This window comes from Neovison vison, chromosome 1 (assembly GCF_020171115.1).
Source record: "Neovison vison isolate M4711 chromosome 1, ASM_NN_V1, whole genome shotgun sequence".
Lineage (NCBI taxonomy): Eukaryota > Metazoa > Chordata > Mammalia > Carnivora > Mustelidae > Neogale > Neogale vison.
The window spans coordinates 208,403,927-208,431,248 of record NC_058091.1 but is presented as its reverse complement, the minus strand read 5'-3'; the positions used below and the strand labels follow the sequence as shown (position 1 = coordinate 208,431,248).

Genomic DNA, 27,322 nt, shown 5'->3' with positions numbered 1-27,322 from the left:
AGTGAAAAGAAGGGCTATATGTACCCTAATGTTCATGGCAGCAATGTCCACAATAGCCAAAATGTGGAAAGAGCCAAGATGCCCTTCAACAAATGGATAAAGAAGATGTGGTCCATATACACAAAGGAATATTACTCAGCCATCGGAAAGGATGAACACCCAACTTTTTCATTAACATGGATGGGACTGGAGGAGATTGTGCTAAGTGAAATAAATCAAATAGTCAATTAGAGAAAGTCAATTATATGGCTTCACTTATTTGTGGAACGTAAGGATAGCATGGAGGACATTAGGAGAAAGGAAAAATGAAAGGGGAGAAATCGGAGTGGGAGATGAACCATGAGAGACTATGGATTCCAGAAAACAAATGGAGAGTTTTAGAAGAGAGGGGGTGGGTGAGCCTGGTGATGGGTATTAAGGAAGGCACGAATTGCATGGAGCACTGGGTGTGCTATATGCAAACAATGAATCATGGAACAGTACATCAGAAACTAATGATGTACTGTATGGTGACTAACATACACAATTAAAAAAAATACATAAAGAGGAAAAAGAAAAAAAAACATGCCACTTCCTCCAGGGGGACCTTGGTCACTTAGTTGAGTGGGAGCTAAGTTAGCTGGCCTCCATGCACTCTTAGTCTCTGACATAGCAATCATGGAATCCATCTTGCTTCTGTCCCTTCCCATCTTTAAACCCTGGAGTTTTCCTTGTTTTGTTGTTTAATTTGATGGGAGCTCATCCATTTTGATGGTAGTGATAGGTGAGAAGGAGGGTTCAAGAGCTACTGTTTGATTTCAGGTGAAGCAACATGAAATAACCTGGGTGACATTTCGGTGCAGTTTCCCTTTCCAGTCTGCTCTTTTGCTGAAGAGAAAACTCTTTTCCCAGATAGTAGTCCAAAGAATCAATGGAGAAGATTTGTTCATTTTAAAGAACTGAGTGTAACTTTATTATCAAATGGTTGCTTCTATATACCCATGGCCCATAGAAGCAGTCATTTGATAATAAAGTTAATATATGTGAACTTTTCTGGGATGTGTCACATTAATAGTGACAAAATTGAGTAACCATTCTGTTAACTGCTTTAAAGTATCAGAAGCTGCTACCTTGACATGAAAAAAGCATTATATCCTTCTTCTTGTACTCCCCGCCCACCCCTAAACTGGAAGGGAATGAATAGTAAAACTTATGTTTGTTGTTGTGTTTTTTCCCCTCCTTATTTCAGGTGAAGTATTCCATATCACTGCTCCTGATAAACTTACCTTTGAGGAGGCTGAAGAAGAGTGTGAAAACCAGAACGCCCGGCTGGCAACAGTGGGGGAACTCCAAGCCGCTTGGAGGAATGGCTTTGACCAGTGCGATTATGGGTGGCTGTCCGACGCCAGCGTTCGCCACCCTGTGACTGTGGCCAGGGCCCAGTGTGGAGGTGGTTTACTTGGGGTGAGAACCCTGTATCGTTTTGAGAACCAGACAGGCTTTCCTACCCCTGATAGCAGATTTGATGCCTACTGCTTTAAACGTAAGTGTCTGATACCTTTTTAAAAATTACAGATTTTAAAAAAATACTTCGAAGACAGGCATTGGTGTTCATCTAGCAATGGGAATGGATTCCATGTCTTGCAGTGTACACACAGAACGGAAACAGTTCAGTGACTTTCAAAAGCCAATAAATGGCAGTGATACAGTTAAAACAACAGGTAGTTTGACAGATGTTCTTTTAGAGGTGGTGAGGAATGTCAAGTTAGGGTCTTAACTGTGCTCCTTTGTACCTAGAACCACAGAACATATTTCTGATTAGTTTTTTTGTGTTTCTTTTTAACATTATTTCAGTCCTTAAATGTAATTAGATTGTTGGTGCTGTAATTTTGAGGCCAACTGTGGCTGAGTTGAATCCTTGAATTTTGCTTAATTTGTTTTTGGTATGTCTTTCTTTGAAATGGTGGAGAATTCCAGTTTCAGTAATTGCAGGTGAGTACTTGGAACAGAGATGGATAATCATAACATTCAGTTAATACCTAACAGGAAACCAGGCTATAAATAAGTATCTCCTTTTATCTGATTTTAATTCAAGTAATGAAAATATGTGCCTTCTAATCACCAATTCTCTAGTATTATATTGAAGTACGGTCTGTTTTCTTTGAAAGGTGTAATGTAGGCTATCTTCAGTTAGGTTTGCTCTTTGAAAGTGACCTTAAGTAACATCTCTCCACATTCATGATATAATTATTTAGAATTTTCAGATGTCCTTAAATTATTTTGGCAGTAGTAGTCACATGATATAATATCGTGCTTGTAGGATGCTTGATCAAACAAGCGAGTAATCCAGAGTCTCATTGTGATTTTTACTGAAGGATCTATATTGTTGCGACAGCTAAGCAAAGATTTCCTAGCATTTGGGGTGAGTTATGTTCAAAGTAGAGCCACGTTATATTGAAATATAGTAAAGGTTTTACCAAGTTTCCAATATACTTTGTTGTAGCAATACATAATAAATGAATAGAAAATATACTAACATATTATGTAATTGGTTTCTAAAGTGAAATAAACAAGCATTCTTTGGATCAACCAAAAAGTCACAGCTAGGATGTCTGAGTAGAATAGGCGTTAGTGCGGCGGAAAAGTGTGTTCTCACGTGCCGCTGCCTCCCTTCTGAGCTGCCTCTGCCCACATCCCCTCCCATGGACTCAGCTTTCTCAGTGTGAAAGCCGTGTGTATCAGTGCAATACAAGCTGGCCATAAAAAGCCACTTGAAAATACTGACTTTTGTCCCTAGACTCTGAAACAAAAGCAAAGTTCTTCCTTAGTTATTTTCAGCAAAAGAAACATTAAAAAGGAAAGCCTATCTCTAAAAGTAGAAACATAGACATTCTTTTAACAGTGACTCTCAAGTAGTTGAAGCTTTAAAATCAGTTTTTCATTAAGTGACTATGATTAAGAACTGAAGTCAGATTGGTTTCGGGGGACAAGGTTAGAGAGGTTTAATTAGGGAAGAAGTGGAATTATCCAACTTGACTACCTTGCTCAATTGTGTTTTCTTGTGCTTGATAAAACTGGCAAGAGAGAACTTTTAAACAACACTTTTTTTTCCTCCCTGAGGGTAAAACTTAAACCGAAGGCTATCTGTATCCACAAAGAATTCATCCTGATGTGTTTTAAATTATTTATTTAAATGAGGAATTCACATGAACACATGAAATGACAAGATACTTAGTTTCAAATACAATAGCCACCTGCTAAAAACCTATATAAAATCTGACAAAAGTTTGAAAAGTTTAGGTCCAGTTTTTTTCTAATTCATTTGAATCTATAGAGCTTGGAAATATATAACTTCCAAATATCATGGTTCAAATTTCGGTTTTTTTACAAACCAAAGCATAATCTAAACTAATCTAAATCTAATCTAAGGGTTAGATTCTTGTTTATTTCTTCCCTGGCCTATTATATTCAAAATGTATTCAGCATCTAAAAGATTTAGAAGGCTTAGTCATAACACAAAAATATTTCATAAACCATACACAGTGCCAATAGCTTCCCAAAATTTCTTAATTCTGTTTTCCAAGGATTCTCTTAGTGTATATCCTTAAAGGAATTTAAAAAATATTCTCAAAATGACTTGACTGCTATTCACTTTTGCCACATAGTTGAGTGGTGGCTAAATACTTAGGGTAAAATGTATGAGTTGTGACCTCAGCAAAAGCTCCAAATGCGATTTCGGAGATGTACTGCTGGTTGGTTAAGTAGAGGAATTTAGAAATATAACCATATTTCTCTTGCTTGCTTTTTACTGAATGTAGAAGGGGCTTTTAAAGACACTTCTTGGTGAATGAAAAATACCAAACCTCACTTTGCTTTCATTCTCTTTTCCTTCTACCATCACTGAATAGAATATTAACAATAGCCGACGACAAGCATAATTAGAATCTATTCATGTCAAGCAGAATGAAAAACAAGGAAATTAGTACATTTGTGAAATGAAATTTTCCTGTGTATTTACCTGTGATGATTAAACTTAATTGTGCACCTTTGATTTTTCTTTGACTTCAGAGTTAAGCAAGTTCTGTCAAAGAGAGTTAGGGCTTTGAAAAATCACCCATACATCCCCAAATTTAAGTGAATCAGAGCCACTCAAGACTCAGGATAATCTCTCATGTTATGTTATTAATGCTCTCCAATACAGGGAGATAGAGCATGTTTCCTAGAAAACCCATTCTCATATTCGATTACCATCATCGTTGGATAGTTTTTCTAATTATCCAAATTCATTGCATTGGACTTAGTGCCCATTTTTCCTTTTTAAGTTGGAGACCAAACTCTAAATAACACCTATTTCTATTATTGAACACAGTTGTTCAGTTGTCCCGCAGCATCTTCCTCAACTGAAATAATTTTCTTGTTTTGAAATTCTTATTTGTGTTTGGTCATCTATGTGATCTAGCTTTGAACCCTCATTTTTTTAAATCCCTCTGTTTGATTAAGCTAGGAACTAGAATTATGATTTAGGGAAGGCTAAATAATTTCCTGCCACTTCATATGCTATACTTCTTACTTATTTGTTCACTTTCAAGTTGACCTGCCCTTCTAACCTATGGTGTGCTTGTGATCCTTTTTGTGCCCTCGACCATAATCTGACTTTAGGCACCAAAACTAATCCTTCCCTAAATGGTATTTTAAATATGTTTTCTGTTTATTGAATTTCAGTCTGTTGGCATTCAATCACTCGTAAAACTTTTTAACAAGAGTTTGCATCTAATGCCATTGTTCCAGCCTTTACTCTGTATTTAGCAATGAAGTCCGAATCAACTTATTGTATATCCACTCTATTTGTGGATTCTTATGTTTAAAGTTATTTACATAGGAAACCTTTTCATGTAGAAGAACTAATTTGAAATTAGTCACTTTCATATAAAGTGGGCAGTACGGGTGTGGTTAAATCGACTATCATGCTCCTAACACGATCTTTATATTTTATTGGGAAAATCTGCCTCATGTCTTATAACAGAAGCAAAGAAAAGAGAGTCCATAGGACATAAAATACCATAAGTACAGTGATGCAAAACATCTGTGTGGCAGACAGCTGCAAAGATTGGAAGGGAGCTTTTGTGGGAAAAGAAATATGCTGATTTCTGTTGGCTTGCTTAATAATGAAGCTAAAGGACACTGGTCGTTTTCCAATTCAAAAATTTCTCTACGTGAATTCTTTTGGAAGGACACTTTTGGCATAACATGGAGTTGCATGTTCACCTTTGTAATAGTCACCATTAATATATTAGCATTTATCCTTAAGATATCTCTTTGTAGATACTTGTGGTTTTTAAAATTATTTCCTTTTTTTGGAGTGGTTGAAACAATGATCAGATAGTCTGAGTTATGATGGAAGTCAGCTGTTAAGTTGACAAAAAAGCCACCCAACCCCAAGGAAGTCTGAGGTTTTCCATTCCAAATAGTAGAATTAACTAACTTAATTACAAGCAGACTTTTAAACAGAGCTCTAAAATTATTAAAAACCCTTATTTTTGATTTTTGAAAACTAAGTCACATAAATCCTGGCTTTGTAAGGGGGATTCTCTGAGACATATTGCTGTCACTTTACTATGTTCCAGGACTAGACAAAGGCAACACCAATGATACAGTAATAATCGGCAATGACGTACAATTTAGATTTTAAAATCTGAATCCTTTATTTTTAAAACACTGCAAAAGTATTTTCATAGCATTGTAAGAAGATGCTAGCCCAGAACTTGGATTGGAACATGGGACAACCTGACACACAGGCATTCTGTTTGGCCCTAATGCCATATTATCTCCTTTTAAGTTAATTTCATCAGCCATGGAAATAAGAGGAAAAAAGAAAAATTAACTCTTTTGCGGTTATTAACAGTAATATGATTATTTTTTCTCAAATATGAAGTGTGATAAGTGATTATGTTATGTTTCCACGGGAACTTTCTCTGTATGTACATTTTACTATTTCCCCAAAGAAAACTGTTAGAAGACGAACATAATATTTGGCAGTGAAATGAGGTAATAGTTGTGGAATTTCAGAGGATAGAGAATTGAATTAAAAGAGAGATCATCAGCCATACTTTGGTTCCTTAAGTTGTTCATGTCAATCAAAATAGACCAAATCTTCTTCCAAGAAATGCATATAGAAAAAGATTTTCTTATGAGGAGAAAAAAAATACTTAATGTTTCTGAAGAGTATTATTTTTGTTTAGTTTTGTTCCAGCATAAAATAGTATCAGGTAAATAGTGCAGACTTTGGAGAATATTTAAATGATACCATAATGTAAATGGCCACCAAGTTTTCATTCTAAAATTAGTGAATCTGGGCTTCAGAATGGTCTGGGGAATGACCACAGCTAATAACAGCTCATCCGAACCAAAAATAAAGAACCTGTTATAGCTCAAGTCTGATTTACAACAAAATCACATCATTTTGTCCTCAAATTATTATGATAGATGTTAGTTTTTGAAGCAGTTTTAGGTTTCAGAGTAGTTAGATTTCCTATGTACCCCTGTCCCTTGTCGTGCTCAGCCTCCCCTATTACGAGCATTGCCCACCAAAATGGTGCATTTGTTACAGCTGATGAACACATGTGGACATACCATAAATCGAAGTTCATAGTAGGTAAGGTTTTATCCTTTGTACTCTACGTTCTGTGGGTTTGGACAATTACATAACAACATATATTTATGATTCTTGTATCAGACACAGCAGTTTCACTGCCCTAATATAATTAAGTTTTGACAGGATAGGTGGAGTGCAAAGATACCCAGTTTAGTTTTCCAAGGACTACTGTTTGGGGATTATTGAGAGTTAGACACAGATATTACAGATACTACAGATGTGACAACTCTCATCAGGGAGAACAGGTATTCGCCCATACAGCTAGTTTTAAGTCATACTGGATGTGGTGAGACAATGACTACAGGTTTTTTAGAACAGTTCTTTCTGAGTTTAGTGGTGACTAGTTGTTAAATTTTTGAAAATCCAATTTTTTGGTAAGAAACAAAATCTCTGCATGCTAAGCTCTGCTGCATTTTCCCTATGTTGAAGAAGAATCTTGTTGTCTACAACATTATCACTTAGCTACTCAGTTTAAATTTCTTTAAAAAGGAGAGGCCATCCTCTGTAAATCTGGAGGTATTATAATGTAGCATTTTATGATGACATGTTACTTTTTATTGCCTGAGCCCATTCTTTCTGATGCTCAGGGTTGTTTCCAGTGATTTGTAATTACAGACCTAAAATACATCATGTGGGTACTTCACTTCCTGTTCGACTTTTGAATTTCATGCTAAAGTAAGCCTGGAACCAAGACCCTTGTAAGAGTTACAAACGTAGTGTGTAGAACATAGAGCAAAATGTGAATCTATCACAAATGCCAAGCAGCCTCTGCCAGAAATGTCTTATTGTTTATTAGAAACCCAAGACTACACTGCAGAGTTGAAATGAAGGTAAAGACAAATGTCCCAACGCCTGGACTCAAGTGAAGGGTGGTACTAAAAAGTTTAATATCCTGTTTTTATGAAGCCCTCCACGTTATGGACAATGTAATAGTTTATATGTAACTCGGGTACATTTGATGTGGCTTTTTTGTTGTTTTGCAATCTGAGGCACTCCCTCTCCCCTGAGACAGAGCACAACTTGAGAAGGAGGGAGAAGAGGCAGCGGACAGAAGAAGCCTTCAGAACAGTATTACCACGTTTTCCTAGTAGGCCTCAAGTTGCTGCTGTAGTTTCTGATAAGTAACCTAGCTACTGTTTCCAAACTCTGCATTTATATGGTTTTGGACTTCTCCTTGTCTTAAAACTACAACATACTCATTTTCCTTAACCGAAAGCAGCCATTCATCCTTATGGGTGAAAGCAGTGATAAGCCTTACCATGTAAAACAAGTGATGAGTTTGTGACTGTGATATGTTCAAATGTCTGCCCTTGAGTTAATGTAATTATAGTTTCTAGATGCCCTTCGTCACAGAACACTTCTGGGTCACCCCAATATACACAGCAGCACTTCACAAACACTGGACATACAACTTTTTATTAGTGACTTGTCTAATCAACTCTTTGAAATTATTTTTCTAGCTAAACAGAATATATCAGAGGCTACAACCATCGAACTGAATATTCTTACAGAAACTGCATCATCCAATGTTTCTGAAGAACTACAAATGGTACCCGAAAGAACAACACCGATCATCCCTCTAATCACCGAATTACCGATCATTACAACAAAGTCCCCTCCTGTAGGAAATATATTCAATTTTGAGCAGAAAACCATAGTTCAGGCTCAAGCTGTCACACACGGATTAGCCACCGAATCATCCACACCTGGTGGGATTACCATGAAGCCTTTGGATATGGACTACTACTCATCTTCAGCTTTAGAACCACTTGGAAAGCCAGACATACCTGAAATTCAGGAAGAAGTACCCCAGAGTACAACTCTCATCTCCCATCATGCTACCAATTCATGGGATGGTGTCAGGGAAGACATACAAACCCAAGAGTCAGTTACACAGATTGAACAAATAGAAGTGGGTCCCTTGGTAACATCAGTGGAAATCTCAAAGCACATTCCTTCCAAGGAATTGTCTGCAACTGAAATACCATTTGTGTCTACAACAATGACCCTGGATTCCAAAACTGAAAAGAGTACAGTAAGTCCTATTTCTGAATCTCTGACCACAAGCCGCTATGGATTCACCATGGAAGAAGATGACAGTGAAGACAGAACATTTACAGTTATATCTGCTCAGAGCACCTTGACCTTTAGCCAAATACCTGAAGTTGTTACAGTGTCAAAGACTTCAGAGGATACCACCTCCACTCCACTAGAGGACAGGGAGCCATTATCAGAGTCTACAATTGTTTCACCTGTAACTATGCCTGATGGTGACAGATCATCCACAGACAACTGGGAAGAGGAACAAACTAATGGAAGGATAACTAAAGATTTTTTGGGCCAGTATGTGTCCACCATACCTTCCCCATCACAGCATCGTACAGAAGTAGAATTGTTTCCTTATTCTGGTGATAAAAGATTAGTCGAGGGAATACCCACAGTTATTTATCCCTCTCCACAAACAGAAATGTCAGAAGGAAGAGAGAGAACAGAAATACTTAGTCCAGAGATGAGAACAGTTACTTACACTGATGATGAGATACAGGAAAAGATCACCAAAGATCCATTTATAGGAAAGATAGAGGAGGAAGTCTTCTCTGGAATGAAGTTCTCTACAGCTTCTTCAGAGGAATTTCATCTTACAGAGTCCTCAGTGGAAATGACCAGATCTTTTGATTCCCCAACACTGACAACAGCAAAGCTACATGTGGTGCCAACAGAGGCAGGAGATGCGGAGGAAGACTCTACAACAACACTGGTTGAATTGGACACAGATGGCTATCAAGATACTACAAAGTATGATAAGGGTATTACAACACTGAATGTGAGCCACAGCACTGTAACTGTGGAGGTGGTCACTGTATCAAAATGGGCATGGGATGAAGATAATACAACAGCGAAGCCTTTAGAGCCCACAGAAGATGAAGGTCCTCCAAAATTGCCCCCTGCCTTACTCACCACTACAGAAGTGAGTGGGAAGGTTAAGGAAATCCTAAGTTTCACTGAAGATGAAGGAGATGAATTTACTCTTATCCCAGAGAGTACTCAAAAGCCATTAGAAGAGTTTGCTAAGGAAGATACAACAGACATGCATGGGAAAGTCACAGTTGGATTTCAGCCAACTACATTAATTGGTATTGCAGAAAAGCCGACTTTGAGAGATTCTACAACCAAGGAAAGAGTTCCACCTACCACAAGTGTGGAAGGCCAAGTTATTTATGCAACCACAGAAGGAAGTGCTTTGGATGAGGAAGATATGGATGTCTCTAAGCCAGTATCTGCTGTCCCCCAATTTGTAGACACTTCAGACGTGGAAGGATTGGCATTTGTTAATTATACTAGCACCCAAGAACCTACTGCTTATGTAGACAGCTCCCATACCATTCCTCTTTCTGTAATTCCCAAGACACAATGGGGAGTGTTGGTACCTTCTCTTCCACCAGAAGGTGAAGTTCTAGGTGAACCCTCTCAAGACATACATGTCGTTAATCAGACTCACCTGGAAGCAACCATTTCCCCTGAAACTGTAAGAACAACAATAGAAATCACACAGGGAAGAGGTCAGGAAGAATTCCCTTGGAAAGAAGCAACCGCAGAGAAGCCAGTTCCTACTCTCAGTTCTACAGCTGCCACAGCTGAGGAGGCAACAACAGCTGTGGGTAAACAAGAGCATGACGGGCCACCATACACAGTCTCTGAAGACAGGTTGGTGACAGCTTCTGATAGAGTCCCAGTTGTTGAAACAACTCCAGTTGGAAAAATTGAGCACAGTATGTATTATCCACCTGGTGCTGTCCCTGAGCACAAAGCAGAAACAGATGAAGTGGTAACCCTAACACCAAGCGTAGGACCAACGGTGTCTCTGAGTCCAGAGCCTGAAGAGAAGTATAAGACAGAAAGTGCTAGTCCAGGGGAATTTGTATCACCGTTCAGCACCCATGTTACCCAGCTGATAGAAGAAACCACTACTGAGAAAAGAGAGAAAGCATTCCTAGATTATATTGATGTAGGCTCAGGATTATTCGAAAAGCCCACAGCCACAGAACTCCCAGAATTTTCAACAATTAAAGCCACAGTTCCAAGTAATATCACGGCTGCTACCTTCACTTCAATAGAAAGACCCCACACCACGTCAGCATCCAAGCCATCCCCAGGACCCACTGAGAAACCGCCTCTCATTGACAGGGAGCCTGGAGAAGAAACAACCCATGACATGGTAATCATCGGAGAATCAACATCTCGTGTTTCTCCCACTACCCAGGAGGATGTTGTAGGAAAGGAAACAGAAACTGATATTGACAGAGAGTACTTCACAACTTCAAGTACTCCCGCCGCTACACAGCCAGCAAGACCACCCACTGTGGAAGGCAAAGAGGCCCTCAGACCTCAGGGAATTTCCACTCCAGAACCCCCAGCAGGGACAAAATTCCGCCCCGACATTAATGTTTATATTATTGAGGTCAGAGAAAATAAGACAGGTAAGTCTTTGCTTTCTAGACATGCCAGTCAAGGCAATCAGCATTTTATCTTGAAAATTACTTTTGGGGAAAAAAAATCAACATGCCAAATGCTGCCATTAGAAGATAACTGGAGTGTGAAAAAAAATTCTGTATTTTAGCTTCATATATTTGTACAAGAATTGGAAAAATATGTTATTTGGAAGAATGTTAGATACGATTGTGTTTTAAAAGTCCTAAGAAGCCCTGCTTTGTCATCTAATATAACCAATCATCACTGTTACATCACTTCAGAACATGCAGAACAAAGTGTTTTAATTTCAGTGTCTTTCCATGCATTACTACTCAAGTGTAGTACTAGACTGTGTTAACATTCCATTGGTCTTTAACTATTAACCTTCAGTACTTACATTGTGGACAGCTAAAACTGTATTGCACATGTCTTGGGCTGGTAGAAGGATGTCTAAAGGTTTGCTTTGGTTTATTTCTTTCCCAGGATTTTATAGGTTTGTTGCATAGCTTGTCTGTAGTTGAAATGTTATAGGTTTGTTGTATAGCTTGTCTGTAGTTGAAAAGTTATTTTAATACCAGTTCAGCATACTGTTAAGCTGTTGTCCTTGGGTATTTTAATGAGGCTTTACATGTTTAGAACAAATGCGCCCTAGCTCAGTCCTAAAAAAAAAAATAGTAGTTCATTGTAGTTCAATTATATTGTGTCACATATAATTTCAGATATGGGTATGTCAGCTTTACCTCTTTTCCCTAAAAACCAGGCTGTTGATGCTATTTATTTATTTTATGATTTAATTATTTCATCTCTAGGAATTTTTACGATTGCCTTATATTCTGCTCAAATATTTTATGTTTCTCTCCGGCAAAAATTCTTAAAAACTGCTGCTTAATGTTGAATAATATTTGCAATTTTCATTATCGAACATAACTTATTCCTTCCTAAGGGTCAAACCACACCATCTTTGACTTTGGTAAGCTGAGCTGAGGACACATAGTGAATACAGTTTAATAGATCAATTCAGGTTTGTATCTTTTTAATTTAGAAGTTGAGATCACTGATTTTAGTGAAGTTGCTATATTCTAGTTTGAATATGTGAATTGAAAGAATGAATAGTTATTTTTTTCCTTGACTGGGGTTTAAGAGGTTGGGCTAGAAGAATTTTTTTTTCTTTCTTTCTTTCTTTTAAGCACCACATTTTCTTTCTTGTTGTTGGGATATTCCTTTAGGGGTGTCATTTTCTTAAGAGTGTCGCTCTCCTCATTAGAGTGTTCAGGAGTGCACCTGTTGGAAACAAACAGGTAACTCTGTTGTCATGTCAGCTGGCTTCCAGTGTTGTAGGTGGAAACTTCATGCTTCTAGTATCCAGAATGTGCTCTTGCAGAGCAAGAAATAGAAGGAAATACATTCCCAGAGTATTACTGTTAATCTCCACTTTCTCATATGGTTGAAAGAGGCCAGGATTGGACATCACTGTCCTGCTAATGAAGGCGTTTCTTGGAAACTGTATCATGTCTCCTGTCTCTTACCTTCCTTTTCCACCTCTTGAAACTGGGATCAGAGGGAGAAGATGAGTTGACAAGTAGTGGAAATGAGGACTGATGTTAGTAGGGTTGGAAAAGTGACAAGATAATATTACTATGAAAAACAAAAAGCCAAAGTGAAAGGGAATTACTACTAGCACTTAATTTTAGAATTTTTAAAAAATGCTTGAGTGAATGACTATGCAGAAGTTTTTCCCAATTTAGATGACTCTCAAGTTAGTGTAGATACTAAGTAAATTCAAAGAGTAGAGAAAACAGTAAAAACTAGTCTGCATTTAAAATCTCTTAAAATGGGAAACTGTGTGATAAGGTTAAGGTGATCAAATTATAAAATAGAAGGTGTGCAACTTGATCTCCCTGGAAGCATTGACAGTCATCAGAAAAAAAAAAAAAATCTAAGTTGGTAAATGGTGACTTGAATGGAGGGTCTGAGTCACCTGATCCAGAACCCATTTATACAAAGGTGCGTGTTTATATTGGAGTTGTTAACTTAGTTCAACTGGGTCTGAGAAACATGCCTAGGTATGTCCTCTTCCTTCTTCCACTTTTAAAACATGGGATCATGATTTGCTTTCAAACCAGTTTTTCTTCAGTGTTGACAACAGTAGGTCAGAATACTCTGTGGAAAGGGAATTGTTGGGTATCCCCATCAGGACCAGATTCCAATGTGTGTATGGTGGGGTGCGTTGGTATAGAGCCTGTATCTATCTAGATCCCTCCCTCATTTCTCTCTCTCTCTTTCATCTGTCATTTTTGTATATTTTATGTATGTCATTCTTCTGAAGACTAAAAACACTGATTATTTCTTGACAAGACAATGAGGTTTACTCAGAACCAGCTGCTTACTTTTACAAATTTTACTTGTTTTCTATGAGAAATTTAATTTTTCAAGCATTTTGAACCTTGGCAAGGGAAAACGTTAAAGCAGATGTTAAATTAATGGGTTCTAAGGCAGGTGTACATTAATAAGGAAAAATATATATGTGCCTGGAAACCAACTTCTTTATGTGTCAAGGCACATTTTTCCAGATTGGAAAATCCTTGGTTCATGTATGAACTTGTATAAATCTATTCACAAACATAGAACCGACCTCTACATATACTGTATATCCAAGCAAGCAAAAATGCCACCCATGCTACACTAAACCGAGGCATTCATAATTTTTTGCTATGCTCAGCAAGTCTCATAAATCTTGACTTTTTTTTTAACTATCATGAAATGAAACATGCTACTCAAGAAACGTTTATGTTATATTTGCTGAAATGGATCTTAATAGCAACTTAAGGTACTGTTGCTGGAGGGCAACTGTAGTTAGCAGTAAAAAAAAAAAATCTGAAGGAACTTTTCAGCTCATAAAAGTTTTATGAGCTGAAAAATGCTATGGGGTGTGTTTAACAGTGGTTCAGGGGATACTGAAAACATGACTCCTGTCTACTTCAGGAGTAATTTGCACACCTGCATTTTGAAAAATTATTGAAAGGCTTTCTTTGTGAACACATATGAAGTCTACAGGATTTAGTGGTGTGGAAATAGTTTCTTCAATTCTGTTTTTTTTTTTTTTTTTAAAGAACGCTCCTCTAAATCATCAAACATGTCACATTAGTGTGACAGAACTGTGAATGTCTTTAAAAACCGGTGTGCTGTTATTATTAAACCAAAGAATTATTTGGAAATGTACAGATATTAAATTCAAACATTATTATGCAAATGCTCATAGTTATAACCTTAAAATAGATGGTTTATTAGTTTTTTTTAATGATTTCCTATATATTTCATATTATTTGTTAGGCCAGCTCGATGTTATTTGTTTCATCAAACATTCGTTTTTGCTAGTTTATAATTTATATCTAAGTGCAGGGCAGGTATAAAGCCAATACTAAACTAAAATGATACAGATATTAAAATATTTATGAAATTATTAATATAATGATATTAGAGATTAATGAGATGTTGAGAAATAATTTTGGCCTCTATCTTAGAATTCATTTTGCTCAGTTTCTGTATCGAAAATTATGGCACCTTATTGCTTATATCATTGAGAAATAACACTTATATGATTAATTCCTCCTGCATTTTTGTTTGTACTTTGGAGAAATGTACATAAAGCTGAGGCATTGGAGAGAGAATGAAGAATAAGGGCGTTGGTTCTGAGAACAGGAAATAGACACCTGTCAAAATGGCAGTATTTATCTCATTGCATTCACAATCATTGTTTTTTAAAAGGCAATGTTTATATGAGATTGCTTCATATAACTTTTCAAAATCACACATTTTTCATTTTGATAGAATGGATTATGTAGAAAAATTACTTTAAAATTTTTAAATTATAGGAACAGATTCCTTTCTTCAAACAAAACCTAACATCTTGAGGAGATAAAAAGTGGCTCCCCTGGTTAATATCTGACAGGCAGCTCTACTCACCACTATACCAGCAATGCTGCATTGTTCTGGTTGACGTTTGCAAAAGGAGATCAGACCCCCAATTTCTTGGGACTTCTCTCTTAACTTGTGGTAGTTTCTAAAATAATAAGTACCTCAGACCACTGCTAGAAAAAGAATACTGTCATCTAGCTAATTCAAAAGCAATCAGCAGCAATTATTCATTCCTGAATGAATTGATTTTTTTAACGTAAAAGCATTTTTTAAATTGGTCTGATTATCAATACTTTATCTCACTATCATCATACGCATCCATTGATATTTACCTTTGAATAACTTTGTATGATGCTGAATAAAGCAAATTAGGCAAATCTAGGGGTTTTTTTTTTCCCCCAAAGATGTTATTTACTTATTTGAAAGAGGGAGAGAGAGAGAGCATGGGCACAAGCAAGGGGAGGGGCAGGCAAAGGGAGAGAGAAGCAGGCTCCCTGCTTGGCAGACACTTAACCTACTGAGCCACCCAGGCACCTGCAAATCTACTTTCAATCTCACTGATGCCTATGTGTCATCAAGGTAGTACATAGTTACATTTCAGAATATCACATACATGTGCAGCGCTCAGTCATCATCAAGCTTGCAGAGGTTGATACTTTGAAGGCACAATTTACATCTGTTTTCATGTTTAAGTGTTGGAGATCAATTGTGAGACAACTAGGGGAAGTATTGCCAGTGGGCGAATGGAGGCATGTGTTAGGTTTAGTTTGCTGCTAATATGGGGGACAACGTATGCTGTTCAGATACCTGCTGTGTCAAGAGAACAGCACCCTGAAATTGGTAGGCCTGGGTCTGGGCTGCTTCTTCCCAGTAGAATTTTGGAGCACACCCCTGAAATTGGTTGGGTCTGGTGCTTGCACACATGAGTGGTTCTCTTTGCTGGGCTTCCGCTGTGGCTCCCTGCCAGAAAAGCACATTTCTTTCTGCAGGGAATTAGGATGGCTTCTCCCATCCCTCCTTTACTGCCTGAAATCTGGAAAAGGATTAAGTTCCTCTTCCATTAGTCAAATAAAATGAAAAGGGAAGAGGCTATATTTTCCCTTTGTTTCTACACTTTGAAGAAAAAAATTGACCCTAGTGTTTATAAATGATTAGTGAGTTTAACCCTGTATTGCAGATCAAAGGTTACCTTTCTAAAAAGTCCTTCTAAATGTAGTATTTTGTATGTGTCACACATAATATGCACACCACTCACATGTAGACACACATACACAAGCACACAATAGACCCTCAATTTTTAAAATGCTCTATGAATATTTGATTAACCAACCCACTCACCTCAAGGAAAAATTGGAGAAACCGAAATTGTTTCTTCACAGGTTGAAGTTGAATAAAAGACATGTTCCATAGATAGCTAAAAAGACCTTTGTTATCTTCCTAAAATGAGCTTCTTCTTTCTGAAAATAGCATTTGCAGTTACAACTTAGGAGTTCTCGAAACTACTACTGAGGTGGGACATTATCTAAAGACAAATGCCACTTAGCTGTCACTGGCAATGAACTCAGAGAAAGGCACACACTGTCTTCCAGCAGAGCACGGTCAAGCAAAATTTATCTTTAGTTAAAGCTACAGCATTCCTAGTCCTTTGACAGATATTAAAAGAGACACAAAATAAACATAAACCATAGGCCCTGCTCCCAAGGACTTTAAACGCATTCTGGGAAGCCAGCATTAACACAATCAGGTATAATTACAGTACAGAAAAATACAGTTACACACTAGGTAACGTGATACCAACTATAAATGGCAGTTGGAAGTAATGGCGAAGGAAGTAATCAATGAAGACAGGAAGCCAGAGACTATTTTATGAGAAGGGAGAAACTTCAGCTAGTCCTTGTTGGAGAGGAAGATCAAAAACAAATGACTGGAAGCCAGTTATTAGCCAGCCTCTTGCTGCTCAGCAGAGACTCATCAGTGGAGCTAAGGAGCCACAAGCATAATCAGGCGTTTTTCTAAATCACACTTGGATGACAGAGGGGCATGGCCCACTCCAGAAGATGAATGCCTTCTTAGTGTTCACCTAGAAACCTGTGCAGGTGGGTGAACACCAAATATTCAGCCAACTTCTTCAGGAGGGAGTGCTCTCATAAGACTTTCCTGTGCTTCAGTGATTCGTGCTTTTTAACAAATACAGCATCTCCTGTAGGTTAAGTATGTTTAACTTTTCAAAATATATTCCCATGAAGTATCATGGTTCAGAGTTACACTTATAACTTGTAAAGTTAAATGGCATGGAACTGCTTTTTAAAGAGTGGGCTGTGTACTCTAAAAGGTGAACTAAAGGTTTACGCTATCTTAATTCAGTAGTATTACAGAAGCAAGTGCTAGAAGTTGGTGAGTCTGGAGTCAGTCTCTCCTTTGCTTATCTGCAGTGTGGACCCAGAAATTTCTTAGGGTTCACCCTTAGAATTTTTTTGCCAGTAAATTAGACCTAATGGCTATTACTGTGTAGAAGGAATGTTTCATAAACTTTGACACATACTCTTTTTTCCAAATCACAGGGACCATGAAACAAGATGATCACGTGTGTATATGTACACACACATACATGTATACACACCTATACACAAAATACACAGATATATGTTTTCTCATTTATTCAACAAGTAGTCAAGTAATGACCACACATAAGATTCTCCACTAGAACTAGGTTCTTGAAGCCCGTTCTGTGATTCTCTGAATGAATGTGGATGGGTGGTCAGTTCGCCCCATAAGATGGATGGCAGAGGTAGCTGACGTCCTGGAAGGAGCCTTTGGAAACAGGCCTGAGTGCATTGTCAGCATTGTGATTTCCATCTGTTTGGTCTTAAAGATTGCTTTATCTCAGGAGGTCTCAGTTGTTAGAACATTTAAAATGTATAATAATACCACAAACTCACCAGGTTTCTTAGAGGAGGAAGGGATCTCTTCGAGGGCTTGTCGGTCACTGTGGTGGGCACATCACACAAATATTCCTGTGACAACAAAGCACTCCGCGTAGTGCCTGGCACATGGGGACTACTGAGTACAAATTAATCCCCTCTCTGCATTAGCAGTTATTTTATTCTGGACTTCTACATGTAGGGACACTTACAGATTGTTTTGTACTGGAAAAGGGTAAAAAAAATTTAAATTATCTTAAAAATTTCAGATTTAGATTCATAGGGAGCCAAATATAACTTACTGTAGTATTCCTGTGACTCTAAGAGCTTGTTAAAATTTTAATCCTCTATGAATTGTGTTTGTCTAGGGTGATGCCATTTTGGGTGAAATCAGAGGCAGCTGCAACCCTTATTTAAAATTTAAATGTAGTATTGATTCTACAGCACCTATATGTAGCATTTATTAGCTTTCTGCTATTTCTTCATGTGTGAGAGTTGGGCTTATGATTTTGATAACCACCCATTTAATTTTTTTTTTCCAAAGAAAAAGATCTTTTCACAGATTCTTTATAAATTTTTTCCAGGTACTAGGCCTAGTCTCTTCTTGCATATTCATGGAATGCATGGGCATTCCCTGCTGTCTTTTTGTTGTTGTCAAGGAAACCCCCAGTTCTCTACACAGGGATTACATTCTTCTTTCTTAATAGCTCTTAGATCATTCATTTGTGCAATGAATAAAAAATGTATTCATGGCCCAGACAGTGTTCAGAACATTTCTGAGGGAAGGGATGAAGCCAAGGGGAGAGACGTGCATCGTGAAAGGAGCAAAAGGGATAAAAGAAAAGGAAAAAGAAATGTTCTCTGGTGTTTCATTTTTATGACGTAAAGCTGAAAACTGTATGTTTTTAATAAGGCATTGCCTATTTGCCTCAGTTTACAAAATGTGTGACATTACACCTCAGTGAGGGAAGTCAGTCAGGTACGAGAAGAGTTGCCTATTCAGCTGCTTCATTGGTCGGATGATTCCAAGAAGGGGGCATTGGCCAAGAGGTAGAGATTGGGGATGTGCTTTGGTGAAAACTGTTGTATATATTTTTTCATTTGTATCAGAGTGCTTTGAATTGTTAACACCATAACTGAGGTGATAGAAAATGTAAAATAGTCTTTCATCCCGGAGCATCATGTGAACAACTAAGAACCTATTTTATTGTATTAAAAATGGTGTTCCTTGGAGAGGTATGTGGGTGTTTAGACTTTTTGAGTACGGATCAGGAGGAAAACACCTGTCTATTGGTAAGAAGGCTGTAATTGTCATAAAAAGAATGATTCGGCTCTTAGGAGGAAAATAAATTATGATAAGCCTTCTAAATACTTGTTGGAATTATTGTAATAGTGGACAAAGTATTTCTCCATAATTAATTTAAAGTGTAAGTATGAAAGGGAGACTCTCTAGAGTGAGAGGGAAAGTTTAATTATATTTCAGCATCTGTGTCTGTAAAAATTTGACCTATTGTGTCATGATATTATGTCCAGATGTGCTTGCACACGTGCATAACTGACCGGCTTCTGGTGGCTTCATCTTTTGGCTTTGTCCTGTAGTCTTCTTGGTTTCTCACAGGGTGATTTAGTTGCTTTGGCCATGTGCTGCAAAGAGTAGGTTTCTGAAGGTTTTGGTTTTCCCAAGTTGAAAAAGGAAAAGGAAATATATTAAGGTATATTTCTGTAGAGTATAACGGAATATACTATAGTTACCATTTTTCACTATGCTGTGCACTCACCTTACTCTGCTCTGTAGGGAAACCATTGTGCTGTCTGCAGATGAAACATTCTCTTCCCATCTCTTCACACTCACTTCCAGGAAATAATTGGAGGTGTTGAAGTAAAGTCATTCAGTCAAGCTATTGTGTGGCTGGAGAAAAGAAGATAATGCAATCTATTGCTTAACAGGGAAGGCAACTTGAAATAATTAGTAAGCAAAAGCATATAATAAAGACTATTTGCTTGTTTTAGTAAAAAGAGAAAACTAGACATGATACAAAATAAATTAATAGAAGAAGCATCTTTAGATTTTGCTTCACAGGAAACTCCGGGCACTCATTCCCTTACTGAGCAACCACTCTGCTTGCCTGGGAGGGCCCAGAGCTACATTAACCAGGCACAGGCAGCTAACCAAAAGTGACGCCATTCTAAGCACGGGGGTTTGAGAAACACCAGGAAATGGCCCAGTGCATAAATATTGCCAACACCACTTCTCAACCCTTGCTGACTATTTAGAATGACCCAGGAGCCTCTAAGTAAAAAATGCCCATGTCCCCATCCCTCATCAGACAACTTGAATTTGGATTTCTAGTGGGAGGGCTCAGACATTTGAACTTTTGGTTAGTTTCTTTTCTTAAATTTCCTTCATTTATTTTTCATTACTAGATATCTGTATTTTTAAAAGCGTGATTTTGATACACAGTGAGCGTTGAACATCAGTAAAGTAAAGGCTTTCTGACCTGCAGACAGTTGGCTGAAGCAGGCAGTCCTGCAGAAGGGGATGCTTTAAGCTTCTGCCAGTTAAGCTATACTTTACCAATTTTAAGGAGAAAAAGAATATGTCTGATTCAGTTTCCTTTGAGTAAAATGGTGTTCTTTGATCACGTTTTGGGAAAGGTAGATTTTGTCATAAGTGTTAAAATGAATGTTGGCATCTTTAAGTAAGGAAGAAAACAGAATCAAATATCATTAAAATATATATGTAGGTTTTTTCCCAATTTTTTAAAAAAATTTTATTTATTTGACAGAGAAAGATCACAAGTAGGTAGAGAGGCAGGCGGAGAGAGAGGAAGGGAAGCAGGCTCCCTGCTGAGCAGAGAGCCCGATGCCAGGCTCAATCCCAGGACCCTGGGATCATGACCTGAGCCGAAAGCAGAGGCTTTAACCCACTGAGCCACCAGGTGCCCCTAAAATACATGTTTTTTTAAAAAAGTTTCCAGCAGGGACGCCTGGGTGGCTCAGTGGGTTAAGCAGCTGCCTTCGGCTCAGGTCATGATCCCAGCATTCTGGGATCGAGTCCCACATTGGGCTCCTTGCTCAGCGGGGAGCCTGCTTCTCCCTTTGCCACTGCCTGCCACTCTGTCTGCCTGTGCTCACTCTCTCTGACAAATAAATAAATAAAATTAAAAAAAAAAAAGTTTCCGGAATAATTGTAATTGAATCAGAAGTAATGGTAAGGGGTGGAAAATATGTCTTGAATTACCCAGACTGCATACCTCACTTTGCTGTATCCATGTTACCTTCTCTCTATCAACATGGCAACTATAAGAAAATACATATGGTTATGGCTTAGGGATTCTTTTTTTTTTTTAAGATTTTATTTTATTATTATTATTATTTATTTATTGGGGGGGGGGAGCAGGCTCCCCACTGAGCAGAGAGCCCAGAACCCTGGGTTCATGACCCGAGCCAAAAGCAGGAGCTTTAACCCACTGAGCCACCCAGGCACCCCTGGCTTAGGGATTCTTTTGACTCTACTACCGAAGTGACTTTGTTCATTATACATTTAAATTAAGAAAAATGGTGATTACCACCCTGATATAAGCCTATATGGAATACTGGATTTGGAAAGAAGGTGAATAATTTAAAAAAAAAAATTTTTTTTTGAAACCGTGTCTTCCCATTTAGATTATCTGGATTTTTTTTTTTAAAGATTTTATTTATTTATTTGATAGACGGAGATCACAAGCAGGCAGAGAGGCAGGCAGAGAGAGAGGAGGAAGCAGGCTCCCCGCTGAGCAGAGAGCCCGATGCGGGGCTCGATCCCAGGACCCTGAGATCATGACCTGAGCCGAAGGCAGTGGTTTAACCCACTGAGCCACCCAGGCGCCCCAGATTATCTGGATTTTTATATCCAGAAGAGTCTTTACTGTTTGCATTATCAGTATGCTTCTTTAGGTATCTCAGAATCTGATCTGCTACTGCAATCAAAGGACAACAATTTCTTCAGCCCAAAATTCACATCTTTCAAAGGAAGTATCGAACTGTAATAGAATGTTAATGTTTTCCTTCTTGATGATAAAAAACTGATCAGACATTCTGCCAACAAAATTCTCAAAGAGGGGTTGAGTGGCAAGAGTATGAAGGTCATTCATGTTTAAAGGATCTCTCCACGCACTTTAATTACAGAATACAGAATTTAGAATGGACAGTGAGACAAAAATACAAACACAGCTAAGGAATCTATACATAGGAAATGATATGACATAAGTCCTGTGGCATACAAATCAAAGATAAAACCAGTTTGGGCTGAGGAGTTTTAGAGAAGATGTCCTGGAGAACCGAGGGCTTAAGCTGGATCATTTATAAATGCAAGGTCAAGTTCAAAGGAGGATTTAGAAGCATTCCAATTTGGGGGTCGGAGGGCTCTTCTTGAACAGAAGTTGAGCCAGGAATGAGGAGTATAATAAGATGGGGACATGGAGTTGCTGGGCTCCAAGGCAGCACAGAATTCTAACAGAGAACTGAAGGAAGAGGATAAATATGGGACATATTTATCATGGGACCGTTCAAATGCCCTGTTGAAGAAGTCAGATAGAAGAGGTGAGCAGAAGCTGCTATTGACTATTAAAGAAAGGAGTAACATAATTAAAAATAAAATGGTGTCTGGTAAAGTTTACCTTACCAGTGATAATTTAGAGGTCTTAGAAAAGAAGTATAAACATATTTATGAGAGGCATTTGTTTTACTTTACTCAAAGCTTTTACTTAAATTTTACAACCTTGATTCTGACCAAAGCATTTTTCTGGTGTTAGGATATTTGGCATCTATCTATCTATCATATGTCAAAGGCTTTCACAATGTTGGAGAAGTAAAGTGAAAAGGATAATAAATATACTGCCTATGGTTGGTTCTTATTTATTTGCTGTATTTTTAAGCAACTTTGAAACCTAAATAACCTGGCTTACTTCTCTTTCATATAGTTTTTTTGATCTTATCTCATTGTTCAGAAATGCTTGAAGGTCCCAAACTTACTTGATTGTTCTCCAGGAAAGCCCATGCTCTTTAAATATTGGAAGTTGCAAAGTCCCCTAGGGCTTTTCTGTAAGTAAGAAGAGCTCACACTTGGTGATGTCTCTTTGAGCACACTTAGACCAGATGACTCTATCTAAACACATTCTTTCCGCTTGAAGGAATAGCATTATTAGGGGATTATCTCAAGTTGGGGAAAAGAGATGATTTTTATCATCCTCATAATATGTCTGCCTCTTTAAAGTGAGGCCATCAGAAACACTTATGTTGTTTATACACATGTTTTACTCTTTCTGGGTGTAAAATTCATGAATTAAAAAATATCAAGCTCCCACTCAGCAGGAGTAGGCTGCCGGTCTACGGTAACATGCTTGGGAGATGCACCAAATGAACCTCAGCTAGCAGAGTTAATAGGGAGGTATGGGTCACAGAGTCCAGTGCTGGTCTCCCAACATTCAGATTAGTCTCTTATCTCTGAGGAGATTGAGTATTGATGTAAATATCTCTTGATTTTCAGTTATTGAGGTAATTAAGGATGCAAACATATCTGAAGAGATTTGGGGAGGGTGTTTATATCTCGGTTACCAACCTCAATTTTTGTAGCATATTGGGTCAGCACCATTTTTAGTGTCTCAAATTTTGAGACTATTGGGGGATTTAGGATATCTGAAACAATCTGATTGAAATTTCTATTAGCTGGAAGCACCTGGGTGGCTCAGACAATTAAGCATCTGATTGCGGCTCAGGTCATAATCCCAGGGTCCTGGGATCAAGCCCCATGTTGGGCTCCCTGCTCAGCTGGGAGCCTCCTTCTCCTTCTCCCTCTGCCCCTCCCCCTGCTTGTGCTCACTTTCTGTTTCTCTCAAATAAATAAAATCTTTAAAAAAAGAAATTTACATTAGGTGATTTTCTTTGCTTCCTGAGCTGCCAGCATTGTATTTTAAATTAAGAACACATCAAATATGAAGAAAGTTGAGGGGTTTTTTTTCTTTCTGGTTCTTGGACCTATAGATAAGTGTCAGAAAACATATAAACATCTTAAAGAACTTCAGACTTTGTCTATTTAAATTCTATAAGTATTGCTCAGCCACTTCAGTATGGTTGCCTATTTTATTTTTAAAATAAGGGAACAAACTATTTTTGTTGCACATTAAAATGAAATCCATTTTACTAAAGAAATGTGATCCTACTATATCTCTGCTGAGTAAATTGGTATATATTTATATTTAATTAAAAGCTCTTAAACTTAAATTGTAAAATTCCCCGAAGAGAATGTGAACCTTAGCCAGCTGCCTATGCATCTTAGCAACAATGTTTTGTGTCCACTAACAGTATGACTGGAAGATTGTGCTATGTCCACAAAATTCTGCCATGAAGTACTTAAAAATACTTGGTGAATAATTTGAGGCCAGCTAGCAATTAAGTGTTTGTGAAATGCCATTAAAAATTCTATTAACTGTGAAACTAGTATATTCAAGTCAAGCTGTTAAAATACATTTGTATAAACATAGAACAGATTATACATACACTGTGTAGAGTTCTGTGGTTTGACTCTTGAAATCCAAATAAAAGTTATATTATCCTTAGAATAAAATTCTAAAATAGAGAGTCTTTTATAAGGATTTGTTCATCTAAGAGCTGGGAATGTTAATTACTCCATTAGGTTGCACTGTTAATAGGAACTAGAGCAAATCATGATTTTGGAGTAAGATACCTGCTTTTATAATGCACAGGTGTCTCCCCACCACAACCCACAAAGAAACTTATATGGTTTGCAATCATGATAGTACTTATAACTGTCTAATAACATGGGTGGTGGGTGATGGTAGTAGCAAGAAAGAGGGATGAAGAAATACTTTTAAAGACTGAATAATAAAAAGGAGCAAAGGGGAATCTGGGTGAGATGTCCGGTAGCCATAACAGGAATGTAGGATGGTGGCAAAGAACTTGCCCATCCATGCTGGGTAGATTTCAGAGCTCCACACCCCCTGTGAGATTTTTAAAGTGTGGGAACACATTAGCCACACTGACAGAATAAAATGTAGATTGATCTGTAGAGAATCTGTTGGTGGGAAAAAAATATGTTTAAAGCCCTAGAAAATGAACATTTCCCTCACCCTCAAAACAATATTAAGAAATCTGATGAAAGCATTTGGAAGCTGACACAACTTACTTAAACAATGAATATTAATCAATTACTTGTGAGACTATGGAAAAAGGAAACAAAATAATTTCAACTGTTACTTTGTATCTGTTTTATTTAAGAATTCCCCTCTAGTAGACCATTTTTGTGATACAGATCAAATGAGCACACGTTAAAATCTATCTCTTCTTCTCAGTCACTGTTTAGTGTAATGTGCTGATAGTTCTTTGGTGGTCACTGGCTTCATGGTATAATCAGAAGCACAAGACAAAACAGCTTAAGATGTTTCTGTGTTTTCTACTATTCTGAGAGTAAGTCAGATCAGACACTTGGGAGGCAGGTGCAAGAAGGAATCCTAGTTTAAATGTAATGATTGGTACATTTGCAATATGTACACCCCAAAATTTTCCTTTTCATATTAAGAGAAACGAGTGTAGTAAGGCCATTTTTTTAACCTATTGGAAAGAGCGTTTGTTTGAAAAAGAGAAAGAGGCAGGCAGGCAGACAAACAGACTTGGAAGATATTCTTGGAGGTTCTAGGTCTCTACAGAGTTTCAAGCATCTGCAATACAGTCTGACACATAATAGGTAGTACTTTTTATGCAGTCAGTTGTCCTCTGGGAAGATAATACAGTTGGGTGGCGTGCGTGGTTGTGATAGTGAATTTAATTTTATGTGCAAAAACCAAGATGCAAAGGCCAACTCTGCTATGTTTGTATTGCTGTGATAGAAATATTGTGATATTTACTTAGGTTAGAAAATTGAATATATTGCACCTAACAGTTGAATCTTTGAGTAAAATCTTCTGATATGATGGTCTGAAGTGCTAAGGGAGGTCTCCATAGATTCATGTGCAATACGAAATGTGGAAGTTCATTATCTAAGTGGAAACTGGACTAAAACAGTGTTACACTTGGTTCATTGGAACTAAAATTAGAAAAATATAAAGTAAATGCCAGGTGTTTTATTAATTGAATTAAGTAGATTTAATAAGAATTGATAGTCAATGAAATTAGGATATAAATTGATGATTTACAATTATAGTTCTTCTTTGTTTTCTATTCCAGGGGGGAAAAAAAAAATTTTATTTTAACTTATTCATTCCTTCGTAAAACACTTAAGTGAACATCATGACATGTCAGTTCCTTTGACACGCTGAGAGTTAATGCAGTGACATACTTTAGTGTCTCTGTCTCTGTCTCTCTCTTTCTCTCTCTGCTTTTCTTCACCCCACTTATTTTTAGAGCTACCACCATCCTTCACTGATGGGACCTCCATTTTTACTCACTAAGTAGGTGATGGGATATGTTTAAATCGGTTTTTCTTTTTTTATTAATTTTTAAAGTAAGGAATTTATTTAGAAACCTATATAAACCTATGCAGGCGATGAGTATTATTTACCCTGTTCCTGGCCTAGGAGTTTATAAATAAACACTATCAAACAGTCATTTCCTTATTTATCCTATGTTTGTTTGGAGAAGCTTGGCTGAATGGTTAGTTTTACCTTCATTATTTATAAAACAGTAAAAAATGTGGTGGGGATTCTTTCTATGCTTGACACAGACCTATGTTTCTTATTTAAAATTCTTTCCATATTTAAATGAAAGATTCTGTGTGAATTTAGTGTCCATGTGTGTGATACTTCTTGATGTGAATCCTAGTTTTATTTCCACCTCATGAAACCTAATGCAAAAGGTTGAATGTAAAATGAGAATATTAGCAGTTGAAGATAGGCATACTTTTGAAGCTCCAGTTAGATGCTATAAAGTTGTACAAAATAGTTTTCCTGAGTCTGGCTTACCTCGAGTATGTTAAAATAGTATTAGCAATGAGAGACTACTTAATTTGGTGATTAGATAAAATTGCTGATATGATATTTGAAAAGATTCATTTGTACAAAGGTGTTTAAAATGTATTCTCATATACATATATGTACATATGCATATATAATCACTTTTTTCATAGCGAAGCAGTGGGCTTCATTGCAAGCACTATTAAGAGATGTTATCTGAAGATTTTAAAAGTGTCCTCTTCTAAAACATACACACCATGAGACACTGCAAGAGCACAATAACAACTTCGGTGATGTAATATTGAACGAACTTATGCTTCTAATTATATTTTTTGAAAAAAGTAAGGCATTTAGTCATGTTCTTGTTTGGCAATTCGGAGTTGCTGCAGCATCTGTGGCAGAAATCATTTGTCTTCATTTTATATTTTCATAATATGCTA

At 37.4% G+C, this 27,322-nt stretch overlaps 1 protein-coding gene across 4 annotated transcripts in view; it reads left to right on the top strand.

Moving 5' to 3' along the window:
• Window positions 1-27,322, top strand: part of VCAN (versican) — a 139,608-nt gene that overhangs the window by 67,373 nt on the left and 44,913 nt on the right. For 3 of the 4 annotated variants that reach the window (XM_044266110.1, XM_044266088.1, XM_044266098.1), the window contains exons 6-7: window positions 1,229-1,522; window positions 8,092-11,109. In XM_044266110.1, coding sequence (XP_044122045.1) covers window positions 1,229-1,522; window positions 8,092-11,109 — 3,312 coding nt within the window. The remainder of the gene's footprint in view (window positions 1-1,228; window positions 1,523-8,091; window positions 11,110-27,322) is intronic. The other variant, XM_044266107.1, reaches the window with a different exon arrangement.